Source organism: Carcharodon carcharias, chromosome 21 (genome assembly GCF_017639515.1).
Source record: "Carcharodon carcharias isolate sCarCar2 chromosome 21, sCarCar2.pri, whole genome shotgun sequence".
Classification (NCBI taxonomy): Eukaryota; Metazoa; Chordata; class Chondrichthyes; order Lamniformes; family Lamnidae; genus Carcharodon; species Carcharodon carcharias.
The window spans coordinates 60,026,985-60,046,678 of NC_054487.1; the positions used below are offsets into that span (position 1 = coordinate 60,026,985).

The 19,694-nt window shown below is 43.0% G+C and overlaps 1 protein-coding gene across 4 annotated transcripts in view; it reads right to left on the reverse strand.

Annotated features, from left to right (window-relative positions):
• Nucleotides 1-646: 646 nt before the first annotated feature.
• The window catches only part of tspan12 (tetraspanin 12), a 58,452-nt gene continuing 39,404 nt past the window's right edge, over nucleotides 647-19,694 (reverse strand). For 3 of the 4 annotated variants that reach the window (XM_041216045.1, XM_041216047.1, XM_041216046.1), the window contains exons 6-8: nucleotides 18,823-18,930; nucleotides 9,711-9,854; nucleotides 647-1,738 (exon numbers count right to left, since the gene is read on the reverse strand). In XM_041216045.1, coding sequence (XP_041071979.1) covers nucleotides 1,430-1,738; nucleotides 9,711-9,854; nucleotides 18,823-18,930 — 561 coding nt within the window. In that variant the 3' untranslated portion in view covers nucleotides 647-1,429. The remainder of the gene's footprint in view (nucleotides 1,739-9,710; nucleotides 9,855-18,822; nucleotides 18,931-19,694) is intronic. The other variant, XM_041216048.1, reaches the window with a different exon arrangement.

Consider the following 19,694-nt stretch of genomic DNA (forward strand, 5'->3'; position numbering starts at 1 on the left):
CCTTGAGGGCCCTAGCCTGCTAAGGGTCTGCTGATCAGGTACTAATGCACCCTCCTGACTTGCTGGAGTCACTGGCAGAGGGGGGGAGGAGGGCGTGGAGCAGCAGAGTGGATGCCCTGGGGTGTTTGGATGATGCTCCTCCTCCTCCTCCCTTTTGGAGCCCAATGGCCCTTCTCTCACTCCTTGATGAGAAGGGGCACCTGGAGGGAGGTCGAGGTGCCCTGCCCCCTCTTGCCTAGCCACTGCTGAAACGCACCCATGGCTTGAGCGATGGTGTGTAGGTCTGAACACAAATCTGGCAGAAACTGCTGGACCTGGGTCTCCAAGACAGCTACTACCCTTCGCAGGAAGACTTCATGCGCTCACATGCCGGAGCTACAATTGCAGCCAAACATGGATGCACTCCTCCACCCTTCAGTCAGAATGCGCAGTTGGCCCCTGAAGTTACCGTTTGTCTCTGCATCTCTCCGGGCCGAGTCCAGAGGCTTGTCATTGGGCTCGGACTCAGCAGGGGCCTGGTCTCAAAAACTTTTGATGTAATTGTTTGCAATGTTTAAAATACAATTATTGAAAGGTACTAATCCACAAATAACAGAATGTAATCGTAAATGGGATTTTTGTAATCATACAGTAAACAGGCCATACGTACACCAATAGTTTTAATAGGAGAAAGATAGGGATTTGCAACAAGAAAGATTCAAAGGAAGCTAATTCCAAAGACCAATATTCTAAAAGACAATTACTCTACAAACCAGTGAATAACACAAAACAGTACATCAATTAAAATAATCACACCAATGTCTGGTTAACGCAGAATGTAAACAAATTTAAGTTAATGGCTTTGATCAATTCTATATTTCTGGAAAATTCTCATAGTACAGCAATGAACCTTTTCTGGCAAAGATTATTGCCAACCCAAAGCTCTTGAACAATCACAATAACTTCAGTATTCTACAATAACATCTGCAAAAAATATATTTAATTAAGGCACTTTTACATTGATCAGTGTTACTGATGGAAGATGCTCAGCACTCTTGCTGCCATTTGTACTTCTTGGTTTTAAAGTGGTTTCCAGTGGGTGCCTGGAAACCAATTGATTTGGGGGTCCTGAAATAAAGGTCAGAGGCAAAGACGTGAGGAGGTTTCCAATGAAGGACTGACGACAAGATGAACCAAAAGGGAGAGTGAAACTCAAGAAAGTTCAGGCCTTCTGTAGCAACAATGGAAAAGTGCCAAAATCAAAATAAACCCTTTTCCAGTTACCTTCATTGAAAAGTTTCTTTCTCACTCTCTTATCCACTTGTTTGGGATGATGCTGTAATACAGAATTCAAAAGTCCTTCTGAAATTTTATAGTAACATTTGTGTGCAAAGGTAAAAGGAATTTTTGTGCAATGTTTCCAGCATCCAGCTGACTTGATCAGCTCCAGCTACAATTCCTCTATTTCAAAATGTGTGCAAAAGTTGTTAGCTGCACCTGCCTGCCTTAGTTCACAGTTCTTCGGGCCATACTTCATTAGTTCTACTGAATGACAGGCAAGGTGTTGGGAACTGGGCTTTTTTTGACCCATCCTTTGCCCAGTCCTTGGTTCCTTTTTGTCATAGTATAAGGCCCAAAGTAATGTAATAGTGAGTATCATGGCCAGTAGCTGTGTTACTCCAATGGAAATCCCAAGAAACCTCAACACTTGTAATTGTTTTGTGCCACGCAGGAAATTGTACATTTTCTGTCCGCAGCCCTGTATCAAAAACAAAAGATGTTACATTGAATAACCATAAAAGAAGCCTGCACTAAATACATGTTTTTTTCCCATATGACACACTCTGAAGTGCAATGCTCTGTGCTCTGCATCAACATAATACAGACAAAATACAGTACATTTTCTGAGACCTCACTCTTAGTGGGAAAATTTCCAACTACCCCATTTTTCTAATCAATATTTTGATATGTAAGGTGCCAATTACCGTTTGCAAAAATTCTACACAAGAGGCCAGAACTTGCTGGCAAAATAACAGAGTTTAAGGCATTGTTAGTGCGTAAATTCTCCAGCAATTTAGGACAAGGAAGAGATACTTGCGATTTGCAAAGCACTGCAAGCTGTTGGATAAGATGAGCACTCCACAGATAACCTTGCAAGAACAGAAACTCACTGTCAACCTCCTTGCAAGTTTCAAGAAATGGTTGCATTTGCAATTAAATTACCAATTAAACTCACCGCAGGAAGTTAGGCTGGCACTTAACATTATTAGGATCCTTTTAACGGCAAGATTTTATGCTTGCGAATTGCTCATCAACCTCCCAGAGCCGGAACAACTGAAACTGTGAAGCCTCATTTCTGCAGGTAGTAAATTGTTCTGAGAGGTTTTTTTTTCAATTTAAAATGTATAATTTAATATTTGTCTTACTTCTGCCTCTTTTTTTCTCTCTCTCCCTTAATCTAATCTTTTGTCCCCTGTCTGTTTCTGCACCTGACTTCACACTATTTCCTTCTCTGTTGTTCCTCTATTTGTTTAATTCTTAAATCTTATTGGTTAAGAAAATAACCTGTTGGTCCTATTACCCTTGACTCGTCATTATCAGTTCGCATTTCCAGCAACATGTAATGCAATCGAAATTGGAGCTGAAGGGTGAGGGAAGAGGTTTAACTAATGAAGCATGCGCATGATACCCCAATCCAGCTAATTCTAGTCCATGGCTGGGATTTATCGGCCCCGTCACAGGTGGGACCCGCTGCGGGTGACCGGAGCCCCGGCCAGAAGTCCACTGACTTGCGGCGGGACCAGAAGGTTGCGGGCGCCAAGCGGGTGCGGAAATCCCGCCTCAAGTTTTTTTTTAAACTTGGAAACCATTAATTCAACTTCAATCCTTATTAATTGAATATCTTGATCAACAAAAGTGCAATACCCTGCCAGTAAACTTAGGTTTTCACACTTATAATAGGCCAATATAATTCATTCAAAAGTTGTGCACAGAAATGCCGAGTTTGCAGGCTCCACACACACGCACACACACACACACTTAATTAAGCAGGCTTTACTGTAAAATTATGCTGAAATTCACAGCAGTTTCTGTATCAATCTTGCTGATAGCAACTTGCACCTCTTAGACTTAAATTTCCTGAAGATCCCATTGCTTCCATCAAAACATAAAACTGAGTGTAAAACAAGCAAAAATGCAGCAAGTTGGCTGCTGTCTTCTGCTGTGGTGCAACTCGCACTTGCTACTCCTTTTCCTTCTGCAGAAGTAGGGATGGTTAATTCAAGGTCATTCCTTCTGAATGTGTGGGAAGAGTGGCAAGGGCCCAACGAAGTGAGAGCATCACCACTTTGGTTGAGTATTGTACAGTGTCAGTAAGAAAAGAAAGGAAAAAAATTGAAAACAAATTGCTATCAAACTCCAGAAATCAGTTCCATCAAAGTCATCCGATGCACCAAATAAATGTAAAAGAGACTTGCATTTAAGTAACCTCTTTTGGAACCACCGAATATCTCCAAGCACTTTATAAGCAATGATGTGCTTTTGAAGTGTAGTCACTATTGTAATGGAAGAAATGCAGCAATTTGTGCACAGCAAGTCCCAGAAACAGCAAAATGATGATTAGACAATCTTTTTTTTATGATGTTGATTGAGGGATAAATGTTGACTAGGACCCCAGGGATTACTCCTCTATTCTTCGAAATAGCGTTATGGGTTATTTTACGTAGACCTGAGAAGGCAGACAGGGCCTCATCCGAAAGACAGCCTCTCCGATAGTGCAGCACTCCTTCAGTATTGCACTGGAGTGTCAGCCTAGATTTTTGTGCTCAAGTCCTGAAGTGGGACTTAGCCCAATTTGTTTACTGTACACCAGAGTTTCATTTTAACAGTAATGTAGAAACACAATATTTGGAATTTGGAAGTTGAAGAAACCATCTTTCATTTATTTGAAAGTCAGAACATTTAAAAAGATCTTTATTCAATAAAAATTTTATGTGCCATGAATATGCGATAAATATTCCAATCTTTGCAGAATAATATGGTCACAGAAATTGTACTATCTTAAAAAGAAAAATGAATCATGTAAGGTGATTTTATATTGCCAATATGTGAGAGTGGTACTTGCAAGGAGACCTCAAACCTTCAAGTAGATAATATTCTGATCTTTCTTTGCGATAGGTTGCTGTTCCCTCTAAGTCCCACTGAGGGGTAAATAGTAAAGAGGCCCTCATTTTTATCTTTGGCAGCTCTTGGGGCTTATGAACTTCAAATCTGTCTGAGGTTACATCATTTTAATATGTCACTGCCAGTGAGCATATGATGCACCTGCTGCTATTGTACATTATCCACTTTCAAACACAAGATAATAATGACAGCAACCCATCTGGTTCACTAATGTCCTTTAGGGAAAGAAATCTGCTGTCCTTACCTGGTCTGGGCTACATGTGACTCCAGGTCCACAGAAATGTGGTTTTCTCTTAAAAATTCCCTCTGAACGAGGGCAGTTAGGGATGGGCAATAAATGCTGGCCTAGCCAGCGGTGCCCGCATTCCATGAACAAATAAATAAAAACTCAGATATCACATGAATGCTGCCTCCTCCATCCCATATCACAGATTAAGTGCAACACTGCAGATCACTGTCTGGAATGTCTGCTGCAAAATATAATGTAAATATACGTTTCCTGTGAAATAAATATAATGGATTGTACACCTACATACGTGAGCTCCAAAAAGAAATGATGTGCATCATAAACATCACAAATTCTGCCCAAGTGCACACGGTTGCAAGGGCATCTTCTAACAAACCATTTGAAGTTTTTATATCAGCTGGTAGCACTCACTTGTAAATATGTTCACGGTTAGTGATACCCTTCAGCGCACAATAAATAGAGTGGGGGGAATTTCAAATCACCACTGATGGGATGATTTCTGAGCGACTGACATGCTTATCTCTTGAACAGCCTTTCAAACACCTGGATCTATTTCCCAAAGGATTGAATTTCAGAATATCTTGTGTATAATTTTTTGCTTGACAGATTTCAATTGATGTTACCAGAGTTTGAAAATTAAAAAGTAATATTCTATAGTACATAGGTCACTAGCTCAGAAATATTCATAGTAAATTAACTATTTGAAAACTACTGACTAAATCATTTTGCTTTTGAGGTCCTCAGCTCCCTGTGGTACTGACACATTACTTAACAAACTCTTGATATCAAATACAAAAACAGAATTACCTGGAAAAACTCAGCAGGTCTGGCAGCATCGGCGGAGAAGAAAAGAGTTGACGTTTCGAGTCCTCATGACCCTTCGACAGAACTGTCGAAGGGTCATGAGGACTCGAAACGTCAACTCTTTTCTTCTCCGCCGATGCTGCCAGACCTGCTGAGTTTTTCCAGGTAATTCTGTTTTTGTTTTGGATTTCCAGCATCCGCAGTTTTTTTGTTTTTATTTTTGTTTTTATCTTGATATCAAATGTTAGTTTGAAAATTAGGTCAAGGTTTGGCAGGTTAATTCCATAGTAGTTTTTAGTTGGTCAAGGGGTAAATTTTATTTCTTCAGAATTCAGGTAAATTGGAATGGCAAGATAGTGAAAACACAGAACATTTTTACTTAAACTTCAATAAGAAGGCAAGCCGAAGTTAAAATATAGTGCATAGAAAATGATATAAAGAAATAACAAGTTGAAATACAATGGATGAAGAAGAAAGGGGCAATAGGAATTGGGGAATATGGCTCCAGAGCAAGTTTTTTTTTTACCTTTAAACAATTGAAGTAGTATTTTAGTAACCTAGAAATAAGTTACTGTTGACATGTAAATAGCCACCAGCAGTATTAATGCATCATTAAGGACTTTTCAGCATCAGTCTCTGAGCCAAAACCTGATAAAATGCCCCGTCCAGAGAGAATGGTGCTGCTGCTTTCCATATTGAAATGCTAGTATAAACATAACCATCAAAAATAATATGTATTTTACAGTCATTGAAAACCTCATTTATGTTGTAAACAACATTTGAAATATGAACACTTACAATGCAAGCTTTAATACCTCCACACATTTAGAATTTACTCTTACATTCATGTGTCTATGTTAAATTACAGCTTTAAAAATCTGGTGCTTTAAGAGCTATAAAAATAAGAGGGCACTTATGACAAAGTACAAAGGGCAGAATTTTGCCATTGGTGAGTAGGGGGCGGGGCCCGCTCGCCAACGTGTAAAATGATCCCCACCAGAGAAACAGGCCCCGCTGCCATTTTATGTGGGCGGGCCAATTAAGGCCCGCCCAGCGCGTTGTCAGGCGGGAAGCGCTATGCACTCCCTGTGTGGGTGGGGGGGTGGGGAGGAGAATCCTCAAAAGCGAGAGTGCGCTCTTTCGTGCATGCTCACATCTCCCTGAGGCTAAGTGCAGCCTCAGGGAGATCGCTCACACTTTTAAAAATATTAAAAATAGAAAAAAAAAAATCCTTAACATGTCCCTCACATCTGACAATGTCACATGAGATGGGACATGTTCATAAATTACAGTAAAACTGTATTAAACTTTTTAAAACCCTGCATGAAACCTCATCCCGCCGCTGGATATATTTACAAGTGAGTGCTACCAGCTGATATAAAAACTTCAAATGGTTTGTTAGAAGATGCCCTTGCAACCGTGTGCACTTGGGCAGAATTTGTGATGTTTATGATGCACATCATTTCTTTTTGGAGCTCACGTATGTAGGTGTACAATCCATTATATTTATTTCACAGGAAACGTATATTTACATTATATTTTGCAGCAGACATTCCAGACAGTGATCTGCAGTGTTGCACTTAATCTGTGATATGGGATGGAGGAGGCAGCATTCATGTGATATCTGAGTTTTTATTTATTTGTTCATGGAATGCGGGCACCGCTGGCTAGGCGATGTTGGGCGGAACCCCCGACATCACCCCGTCCCATTTAAATTTTCAGCAAAATCAGCTGTGGGCCCACCGACCTGTCAATGGCCAACTGAGGCCATTGACAGGATCATTTAAATAATTAAAGGACCTGCCCATCCAACCTTAAAGTTGGCGGGCAGGCCAGGAGCCCCAGCGGGAATAGAAAAAAACATGAAACCTCATCCAGCGGCGGGATGAGGTTTCATGCAGGGTTTTAAAAAGTTTAATAAAGTTTTACTGTAATTTATGAACATGTCCCATCTCATGTGACATTGTCAGATGTGAGGGACATGTTAAGGATTTTTTTTTTCTATTTTTAATATTTTTAAAAGTGTGAGCGATCTCCCTGAGGCTGCACTTAGCCTCAGGGAGATGTGAGCATGCACGAAAGAGCGCACTCTCGCTTTTGAGGATTCTCCTCCCCACCCCCCACACACAGGGAGTGCATACCGCTTCCCGCCTGACAACACGCTGGGCGGGCCTTGATTGGCCCGCCCACATAAAATGGCAGCGGGGCCTGTTTCTCTGGTGGGGATCATCTCCCTGCCCGCTGGAGATTGGGTCGGGCCTGCCCGCCCAACAGGCAGAAAATTCTGCCCAAAGTAAATCTTTGTTTACACTGCTCCACATACAATTAACTGGTATCATTAAAAGGTTTTGAACTGCTTTTGGAGTTTAATATTGTCTTCTAAAGACTTTTTGGGGAAAAAGTACATGTTCCATATTGGTTTTCGTGTGTTGTATCAGAAAAAAAGAACTCCAATGATGGGGGTTCAGTTTTGCCACTGTGTATTTATGCTGCTGCAGTGGGAACTTTCACACATATAATACGAACACTAACCAATGCTTGATGTAAACAAAATGAGAAAAAGGAAAAGGAAATGTAAAAGCTTAGTTCATTATTTCCTGGCAGAAATCATTTGTATATCAACTGTGAAATTCCTAAGAGACCTCTTTTGGCAAATGGCATTTATTTGTTGACAACTTCTGGATGATTTACCTCTTTCCAGTTAACAAAAAGCTTCATTGAAATACACTTCATTCATGATCATATTACTTCAAAGTGAATTCAATACCACTTGACTTAAGTCAGATTTCAGCTCGTCACTTTGCTGACACTAACACCTGAAGGCTCCAATTCTATTGCAAAACCAAAGTTAAGCACCAAGAGAGAGAGAACCAATGCTGAGAAAAGTAAATTGGGACGTAGCAACTTGGTAACATTAACCTTGGCTTTTGAAAGTATGAAAATTGTAGAAGGATAGAGAGACTTAAGGGACATAAGAAAAGAATGGGAGTAGAAGTGAAATAATTCCAGCAGGATGGGATACTGGAGGGCAGAAGAGTCCACAGGGTAAATATTTGCCTTTGATGCCTGGGCAGTAATCTGGAGGAGCGGATCAGGCAACATTACTGATTCACTAATGTTCCAATAATTTTAATGGAATGAAAATCCAGCAGATTTTACAATGGATGGTTGATCTGCTCCAGCAGATTATCACTCCAGCAGTGAAGAGAATAATATATCACCACAACTCTAGCCTCAGTTTACAGAAAGATACATAATTAATGTAAAAAAAAAACTATCAGTATTTGGAGAATTAATGTGTACATTTCTATTAATCATTCTATTAATTATGCTTGGCCCTCCATTTTTCAACCATATAATTATTTCTTCCAGTACAGAGTATTTCAATGTGAGCTGCTGTAGCTAATTTTAAAAAAAACTTCATTTCCCTGTAGTCATACACTTGAGATGCTGCGCTACTTCATATTTGAATAATCCCATTACACACATGATAAGATTCTTGGTTGGGATACCCCACAAAAGTTTAGCATTGCATTTGAGACAAAGCAAAAATAAAATGCTGATCTTGTTCCATTTCATTCAGTAATTAGTAAGTCTGCTGTTGGTTACTATAAAGTGGCATTAGCATTGATGGACACCAACATCTGACTTCCCCTCACTGCTGAAAGAGGATGAGTGAAAGTTAGCTGCGTAACTAGGACAACAAGAAGTTACAGAGGAGTAAGCTCTTCATGTTGGGAATGCCCATTATTTGAGCGTCAAGTACATATTCTCTATTGCCACATCAAACTTCTATTCATTTGGTCTCTGTTGCAGTTCTGAAACCAGGGTAGCATTTGGTGCAGGAGGACTGTCCAGTTTGTGGGGAATAAATATGAATCAGCACTTAAGGATGTAATGATCCTTGTAAATCTAATTTTCCATCAATTCTGTCCATTTTGTGCTGCTTCTTTTATCCAAACATCTAAACTGAGCATTCAGAGTTGAAGATGCCATGCTATGTACTGGAATAATTTAACTTGATCAATATTAAGACTTGAACATTCAGTTCATTGTGGAAATTTTTAATCAGCAAGTCAAGCAGCATCCATGGAGAGAGAAACAGATTTAATGGGCAGTTAATGTAATGGAACAAGACTTAATGGAGGCGACATTCCCAACATGAAGAGCTTACTCTTCTGTAGCTTCTTGTTGTCCTAGTTATGCAGCTAACTTTCACACATCCTTTCAATGGCGAGTTAGAGGGGCAGAAGGGAGTTCCCACCCACTAGCCCAATTAGTGAGGGAAAGTTCCCGATCAGTTTCCCCATGAAGATTTTGTATGCCCTTTAATATAAATGTGCAATTATGAGTGAGTTGACTGTGAAAACTTTCTGTAGAAGGAGTGCACTTCACTTCAAATGAGAGATGCATCCATTTCCAACCATTTGCAAACCATATTGGCTAACCACATGTTACAATTTATTTAATAAATGTTGCAAGGAGTCAGCCCACTCACCTCTTGATAAATTTCAATAAAATGCCCATTGTGGGCTTGTTTAGCGCATCCTGGAAATTCTCTAATGCAGCAGGAGTCAGGAGGCCACTCCATTTCTGTCATTTCCAACCAATCTGTAAAGTATACCACTCCACAACACTTGAACTGGAAAAAATAAAATTTACAGCACTCTAAGCTTCATGAAATATTACTAACAAAAGCTATACTCATTAATTTTTTACTGACTAAAATAAAATGTTATACATCTAACTTTACCTAAAATAAACCTGTAAGTGTTATAAGGTTTGCATTCAAAGAACAGAAAGGGGCCAACATTTTTTTTTTCTCTGAACCACCACAGCTAAATTAATGATCTAATTATTTATCACACTGGTGTTTGTGGAACTTTGGTGTGTGCAAAATTGCATGTCATAGTACCCTGCACTGCAACAGTGACTACATTTCAAAAGTGATTCATCACAGAATCATAGAACCAGAATGGGCTGAGAAGGAGGCCCTTCAGCCCACCATATCCATGCTAATTCTCATGCCATTTCCCCGTCGCCTTGCAAGTTCTTTCTCCTCAGTTAATTTTCCGCCAACGGGAACAGTTTCTCCCAATCTAGTCTGACCCGATCCCTCATGAATCTGGACACCTCTATCAAATCTCCTCTCAAGCTTACCTTCTCTGAGGAGAACAGCCCTAACTTTTCCAATCTATTCATGTAACGGAAGACCCTCACTTCTGGAGCCATTCTCGTATATCTTATCTACATTCCCACTTTAAAGCCTTCACATCGTTCCTAAAGTGTAGTGCCCAGAACTAGACACAGTAGCCAGAATTTCCAGCCCATGCCAGAGGGATCTTCCAGTCCCGCCAATGTGAACGGAGATTTCAATGGTTGATCGGCCCTGCCTGCCACGGGGCAGCTGGAAAATTCTGGTCAGTATTCCTATTGGGGCCAAACAGCATTTTATAAAGGTTCACTATGACTTCCTTGCTTTTGTACTCTCAGCCCCTATTTATATAGTCCAGGATCCCATATGCCTTATTAACCACATATTCAATCCAGCTTGTCACATTCAATAAATTTTGCAAACATACCTCCAGGTCCCTCTGCTCCTGCACCCACTTGAGAATTGTATTTTTTATTTTATATTGCCTCTCCTTATTCTTCTTAACCAAAATGTATCACTTCTCACTTCTCTGCATTAAATTTCATCTGCTATATGTCCACTAGCTCGTCTATGTCCCCTTGAAGTCTAATATTCTTCTCCTCATGGCTCACAATACTTCCAAGTTTTGTGTCCATCTGCAAATGTTGAAATTGTGTGCTGTATACCCAAGTCTCAATCATTAATGCAGATCAAGAAAAGTAGTGGTCCCAATATCAACCCCTGGGAAACCCCATGGTATATGTTCCTCCAGTCCAAAAAAATACCATTAACAACTACTTCCTGTTTTCTGTCACTCAGCCAACTTTACATCCATGCTGCCACTGTCTTTTTTATTCCATGCGTTTTAAGTTTGCACACAAGCCAAGTCCCTCTGCTCCTGCACCCACTTGAGAATTGTATTTTTTATTTTATTATATATTGCCTCTCCTTATTCTTCTTAACCAAAATGTATCACTTCTCACTTCTCTGCATTAAGTTTGCCACATTATCAAATACATTTTGGAAGTCCACGTACACCACATAAACTACATTACCCTCATCAACCCTCTCTGTTAACTTATGAAGTCAGTTAAACACACCTTGCCCTTAACAAATCTGCAGACTTTTCTTAATTAATCCATGCTTGTGGAAGTGACTGTTAATTTTGTCTGGATTGTCGTTTCTAAAAGCTTTCTCACCACCGAGTTTAAACTGACTAGCCTGTAGTTGCTGGGCTTATCCATACACCCTTCCATGAACAAGTATAATATTTGCAATTCTCCAGTTTTCTGGCACCACCCCTGTATCAAAGGAAGATTGGAAGGTTATGACCAGTGCTTCCATAATTCCTAACCTTACTTCTCCTAGTGTCCTTGGATGCATCCCATCTAGACCTGATGACTTATCAACTTTAAGTGCAGCCAGCCTTTCTAATACCTTCTACTTATTGATTTTTAGTCCATCTGGTTTCTTAATTACCTACTCTTTCACTATGACTTTGGCAGCATCTTCTTCCTTAGTAAAGTGCTCAGTTAGTACCTCAAACATGCCCTCTGCCTCTAAATGTAAATTCCCTTTTGGCTCTTAATTGGGCCTACACCTCCTTTAACCACCTTTTTATTATTTATATACCTATAGAAGACTTTCAGATTCTCTTCTCATTCTCTCTGCAGTGAGAAAGATGACAAAGTACTATGAAGGGTCTCAGGGTGGAGAGTTGACCCTTCCAGAAGAGCACCTGTGCGCAATACCCAGCCGACAACCCCTGCACCGCTCCCCCTGCCCGATGCTGCCAATTAATTCAGCCGCCCATGGCCCATTGACCTCCTGACAAAGGCTGCCTCCACAGCATTGTCAGAATCCCAACACAACAGGGAACTTGTGCAACACAGGAAAATTATACCACTGGGGAAAATGACCCTTGATTGGGGCCTTAATTGGCTTCACTACCTGCCCACCTCAGTGGAGCGGGCTATTGATTCCCATGACAGCCCACCCCTGGGAATGTGGCACGGAGGTGGGACAGCATCAGTGAGCTGTCCTGATGGGGTTTCCCACTACTTTCCTGGCTCCCCATACCCAAGCCCATTTCCACAGGGACGAGAAAATTCAGCTTAACATTTCAGGTTGCCGATCTTTCATCAGAACTCCGTAAGAACTTTGGCGCACAGGACTTAGCCTTACAAAATTGATCTTTTTGCTCCTGTGATCCGCCAGGAAAAATGGGAAAATGAGTACCAATTTATCCCCAGATTTCTCCAAAACCTTCTTTACCAGTCTTATGACCTCCATCCTTCACAAATTCCCAAATTATTGAAGTTTCCAAACTCACATCCTATCCCAAGCCTTGCTCACCCATCACCTCTAATTTCATTGGCCTAATTTGACTATCTCCCCTCAGATTTAAATGTCAGCCCCCATTTACAAATCCTTCTATGACCTCACCTCACCCTAACTCTGCAACTTTCTCCAGCCTTACACATATTCACAAAAGACTGTTAAATCTGAACTCCTGTGCCTCACTCTTCTGTTCCACCTATTGCCCAGGTCCACCATTTGGAATAAAAACAGATTATTCAATAGATGCTCAGCAGATCCAGCAGCGTCTTTGGAAAAAGGAAGGTAGGGTTAATGTTTGAGGTCTATGACCCTTTCTCTGATGTATCCAGCATTTTCTCTTTTCACCTCAGAGTTCCAGCATCTGCATGGTTTAACTTCTTATCTAACTATTTGGAACTTACAGCTAGTTCCAACATCCCCAAATATCTCTGCCTCTGTAACTTGTCCACAAGCCTTTAAACGCCTGCCTAAAAGCTTCTCGTCAATCAATATTTTGATTGCTCCTTCCAAATCTCCTGTGAAGCTCTCTAGATTATTTTTGAAAGTTAAAGGTGCCATGTAAATACAATTTATTGCTCCCAATTCTTTGACATTTAGTAAAGCTCTGCTCACCAAATTTGCCCTAAAACATTTAAAAATAAATGATAGCAGGAAGCTTTTCACTCAAAACCATAGGGCAAATATGTTTGATTTTATTTTCCATAATCTGTTATAAGTTTACAGGTTAATCAAATTTTAAAATCAGATTTTAAAATTCTCATTATTGTTTTCAAATCCCTCCACCCAGCCTATCTCTGCAATCCCCTTTAAGCCCATAAACTTCTCAGATAATCTGCCTCCTCTAATACTAATTCAGGCTTTTTAAACATCCATGATTTTAATTGCTCCACCCTTGCTGGCAATGCTTTCATCTGCCTATGCCCTAAGCTCTGGAATTTTCTCCCAAAACTTCTTCACCTCTCTACCTCTCTTTCATCTTTTAAGATGCACCATGAAGCCTCCTCTTTGACCAAGCTATTGGCCATCTGCCCTAATATCTCTATGCGGCTCAGTGTCAAATTTTGTTTTATAATGGGGCCCATGAAGCACCTTGGAGCATTTAGGCCAGAATTTTGAGGTCGGTGGGCGGGTGGGTCCGCAATCAGCCCCCAACCGTGTTTTCACACTGGCAAGCCTTAATTGGCCCACCAGTGTCAAATGTGACTCCTCACTGGTCAGGGTGGGCGGGGGCGTGGGTGCCTGTCAGCCGCTGGGCCCAATGGCGACCTGGAGGCTGGTTTAAAAACGATCTAAGCAGCTGCTTAATCTGCTGAGCATCTATTGAATAATCTGTTTTTATTCCAAATGGTGGACCTGGGCAACAGCTGGAGAAAGTTGCAGAGTTAGGGTGAGGGGAGGTTATGGAAGGATTTGTAAATGAGCGCCGATGTTTAAATCATCCCCTCTGCGCCTTCAATATTCAAGTTATGAAGTCGAGTGCAGCTGGACATGGCAGGTGGGAGGGCAGGTCGGGTGGGCACTCGCCGCCCTCCCCCCAACCTCGGTTTTCTGATGAGTGCTTCGCTGTCCTCATCCTGGAGGAGGTGGCTGCCAGGAGGGACTCCCTTGACCCCAGAGATGGGAGGAGGAGGCCACCGCACCTCATCAAGTGGGCATGGGAGGAGATGGCAGCGCTGGTGAGCAGCCAAGACATGATGCGATGCACATGGGTGCAGTGCCAGAAGTGGTTCAATGACCTGCCGCGTTAGGAAGGGTGAGCGCCATGTTGGCATGGGTCAGTGTGTAGAAGTCTAAAGGTGTGGCCGTCCCCCTGTGGACATCAGAATCTGAGCGCCAACTGTAAATGGCACCAGAGCTGGACAAGAGAGTGAGCCCTGGCTGCTTGGACTGAGTGCCTTGTGGCTCAAGGGCTATGACTCAGATGTGCCCTGTAAGGTGGTTCTCAACTGGGATTGGCCAGGCTGCAATGTTGCTGCAGGTAGAGAGTGGACTAATCAATGCTCCTCTGTTCTTTCAGGATAAGACAAGCCATAACCAATTGGAAAGGTCACAGACAGGCAGAGGCCCGCCCAACCTGCTGCTGCAGGACGTGCTAGAGCTGGAGAGCTAACATGCTCCATGTGCAACTGGCTGTGGAGATGCAGGGATGCCAGATGAGCTAAGAGCGCAGTGCACAGAGGTGAGAGTCTCAGATTGTGCAACCTCTCTAATGTAGTCTCTTCAGCGATGGGAGCCTCAAACCTGGAGTCCTCATTGATCATTGAAAGATAATGGCACTGTGATACAGATCTCCACTGTCTCACCAGGATGCCTGGCAACACAATGACAGAGTGATGACTTTAACTAATGACATGTCCTTGTTCTCCCTTTTCAATTTGCCAGCACGCACTCGCTCTCTGGACCCCTCGGGGGACAGCCACACTTTAACAATTCTGCACACTGACCCTTGCCAACATGGGACTCACCCTTCCTAAGCGCACCCTGAGCGAACCTCCTCCTGCACTGCAACCATGTGTGTCGCAACCAGTGCTGCCACCTCCTCCCTCTTTGTGAGGTGCAGCGGCCTCCTCCCCCAGGAGGACCACGAGGCACTCATCAGAAAACCAGGCGGCTGAGTGCCCAGCCAACCTGCCCTCCCACCTGCCATGTCCAACCGCACTCAAATCCATAACTTGAATACTGAAGACACAGAGGAGACGTTCTTCCGTGGCAGCCTTCCAGGGGCTGCCTGGGTTGTTTTTAAACCAACTGATGCCAGAGGACCACCGGGCTTCATTTGCACCTGCGTCACACCCGCTCTCTGAACCAGGCACCAGCATCTGGGCATTAGATCAGTGGCTCGAATGCCGGTGCACATTGGTGAGGGCACTTCACATTCACTTGAGGTGTAGGCGGAAGCAGAGAGTGCCCAGGGCGCTGGCAGTCGGAGGACTGCTGGAGACCAGGACGATGCACAGTCGAAGGCTGATGATGGGCCTCCGGAGTCGCCCATTAGACGGCAGATGCTGGATGTCCAGTGGGATATGCGAGACGATCTGACAGAGATACATGCTATGGTCTCTGTTGTGGAGGAGTCCATGTGGAGCATAAGCGCAGCGCCAAACACACTGCCTCCTTCATTGAGAGAGTGGCGACTCTCATGGAGAGGCAGCTCCAGGGAAAGAATGAGGGGTTCCTGGGATTGTGCTCGGACCTGCAACTCCACACATAGGCAATGACTTCAGGTGGTCACCCAGTATCTCAGCTAGGTGCCCGTCCATCAACGGTGAGCAGGGAGGTCAAGGGAGCTGTGTCAGACCTCACATTGGCGCATGAGCTGCTTGTCTTCTCTCCGGGCTCCTCTCAGAGGTCTCTGGATGATGGCAGCAGCTCCTCCACCCCTCTGCTAGTGACTGTTGCATCTGATGAGGCTGCGGCGACTGTGGAGATGCCAGCCTTGGCACTGGCCGCTCCCTCTCGGGCAGGGCCAGCACAGGCTCCACTGGCCAGAGGACAACCGCCAAGACCACCAAGGCAAACAAGACAGCAGCATCAGCAGGCCATCTCCAATGCTAGTGCCAGCAAGGGCTAAGGGTGGGCACCAAGACGTAGCACTCGTAAACATAAGTTAAAGATACAATGAGCACAAGAGGGACAGATCACAGGTGATTTTTCTGTTCATTTATGTTTGGTTTATATGTCTGCTGGTGCGGATATCAACACCAGTAATGTCATCATGTTTTCAATGTGACAATAACATTAAATTTGCTTTGGTCCTGATGGTCTGAGTATACTTCACTTTTTTTCTTTCTGGTGCAGGGTACACCAGTATGTAATGCTGGACATGAGTGGCTGGTTACTTTATTACACAGGCACTGAGTGGACTTTGGGCGCAAATGAAAGGATCATTTCAGACATCAGGGATGGAGGTGGCAGCCTTAGCGTGAGGTTGAAGCTGATCTTTGGCAGCCTAGCTGAAGGAGCTTTGGATCAAGGTGTCCCTGGTGTCCCTGCCTCCCTGGAGGTTACAGAGGTCTGCCTCCACGCCCTCAGTGTTCTCCTCACCATGCTCCTCTTCTGACTCACTACTGGATTCAAGATCTGTGGCCTGTGCAGCTGCATGAAGATCTTCCTCCCGCCTTGCCAGTGCCAGGTTATGGAGAGCACAGCATGCAACCACTATCAGTGATACCCACTCTGGGGGGTATTGTAGTGTACACCCTGAATGGTCCAGGCACCGGAAGTGCATCTTCATAAGACCTATGGTCCTCTCTACCACCGCCCTTGTGGAGGCATGAATCCTATTGTAATGCTTCCCTGCCTCTGTTCTTGGGGAGAGGCATCATAAGCCACCTTTTCAAAGGATAGCCCTGGTCACCCAGCAGCCATCCATCCAGTCGAGCTGGAGCACTGAAGAGCCTCGGCACCTGGGTGTGTCTAAGGATGTACATATCATGGTAGCTGCCAGGCTACCTTGCACAGACTTGCAGAATCTGCGTCCTGTGGTCGCACACTATCTGTAATCCCTTCCTGTTGACAAAGGCACCCGGCTGACCCGCTGGCACCTTGATTGCCACATGTGTGCAGTCGATTGCACCCTGGACGCAGGGGTACCCAGCAATTGCTGGAAAGCCTCTGGCTCGCTCAGCCTGGCTGGCCTCACCCAAAGAAAAAAGAATAAAGGACAGTACCTGCCTGAACAGCGTTTCTGTCACCAGCTTGACGCAACTGTGGACAGCTGATTGGGGCAATCCACAAAGATCCCCCATTGACCTCTGGAAGACCTAGAAGTTGAGGACCACTGTGACCTTCAGAGCCACTGGCATGTGGTGTCCACCCAAACAGCTGGAGCTGATCTCAGGCCCAATCATCTGACAAATGAAGGTGACTGTCTCCCTTGAGAGGCGGAGCCTCCTTCAGCATTGCACCTCCAACATATTGATGTAGCTGCATCGCCGCCTGTAAACCCCGACAGCAGGATAGTGGCATCTTCTGTGGCCCCTTCCGCCTTGGACTTCCTGCTGGTCCAGCGACCCTTGAGCCTGCCCCTCTCCTCCCACAGGTCCCTCCCCTGGAAGCTGCACTGGGACACCTGGCCTCCTCCCCTTTCCCCTCTCTTCCTTATCAGAGACCACAATTCCCATTACCAGGGTAACAGGAGGCTGTCTGATACCTGGAAGGGCCCACACGGTCTGAATCCTCCAGGGGCCCTGCAGACACCAATGAGTCCTGAAATGAAGCCTGGAAATGCTAAGAATGAAGCCCCGAACAGAGAAGAAGCTGCCAAGTACCAATAAGAAACCAGCAGCAAACTATCTCCAAAAGTCCTCACCACTCACACTGGCAATGCTGCTGAACTTTTTTATCCTGCGCTTGGATAAGGGTTTTTGAAATTGGCGGCTGCCCACCTGACCGTTCTGCCCGTGCAACAAGCACGAAATTGCACGGGCAAGGTAGAATATAGTTTGATTGCCTTTTTAATGGCCTCAACTGGCCTCGTAATTGATGGCAGGTGCGACTCCAACTTCCACTCACGCACACCAAGCGAAATATCGTGCGAGTGCATCATGACATCGGATGCTCACCTGACAGCATCGGGTGCTACTTTACGCTCGAGCGTGTCAGGCACACACCCACACGGTGAGCGAAAGATTTTGGCCTTAGTTATATTAAAGGCGCTATTGTTGGTGTTGAAAACATGTGGATAGTTTTCAATCTCTCCCTTTTCTTCTTGCCTCCCCAATAAAGAGAAAAACTATGATTAACACCTTTGGAGCAAGTAATAATGATGCCTTTAACGTTAAAAACATTATTTACCCTTACATATCAGTTTTATTCCTATTAACCATTCACTCATAAATTGAATGCACAAGGAATATAAAATAATTCACAAAAGTGCTTCTCATAAAAGGGATTAGATTTCTAAGATCTGCTTCCAGATTCCATTGTCAAAAAATAATTCTAATTTTGCTTTCTGCTCAATGCTCTTCCCAATTAATAGCAATGGATGTGCTGTTAGCAAACAGCACTATACAAGCAGAAAATTTAATTTAAAAAGTATATAAATATATGTATTGGCAAAAAGTATAGCATTCCACGACAGAAATAAACTTAGCAAGCCATACTGACAGAATTAATGTCAAGTTGTAAAATCTACCTCTCTCTGAAAGAAATTCCAGGCATGGGTTAACCACTGGTACCTGGCCATACCATAATGAGACATTCTGGTTTTCAAGCCAAGCATATCAGACCTTTGTATGGAGACCTGAAACACAAAGAACGACCTCTTAGTGACATCATTATAATTAAACTGTGACTTTTAGAACTAGTATGGCAAAGTGCAAAATATCGACCACATAGCACATACCAACACCTTTCTGATAGTTCAATGATGCCTGTAACAGATTAAGATATATATGAACCAGAAAATATATATTTCCCAACCATTGGTTCAAAACATGTATTATATAGCACTAGGTTTAACAACACATATCGATTAGTCTATCCTTAAATACATTCATTGATATAAATGCCAGAAAGTTACGTAAATCTAAACTAACCTTTTATTACACCAAAATAATATTCAAGCAATATACTATCCTCCAAGTATCTCTAAGAAACAAAGAATGCTCTGTAAATTACAGCTACTTCAGTTAATCTATACCATAAATCAGCTGTACATGTCTTTTCCCACAATCTAGTTTCTTATTGCTCCCAAATATAAGCCTTGATTGTTGGATTTCACATAAACAGATATTTTAAAATCGCAAACAAGTTATTTCAAAACAATTCTTCTCAGCCTTTTTTTTTCTGATCCTGATTAACAAAATTATCATGTACGGCATGACTTGTGCCACAGGCAAAAAGGTCAATAAAATCAAGAGCAAGTGTCTAACATTCTTTCTAACAAAAGCACATGTTAACACCAACTAAAGCTACATTCTAAAATCGAAAACAAAAACATGATGCATTCAAGCAGCACAATAAAATGTTTTGGGTCAGAGCGTATGCATTTTTAAGGCCATGATT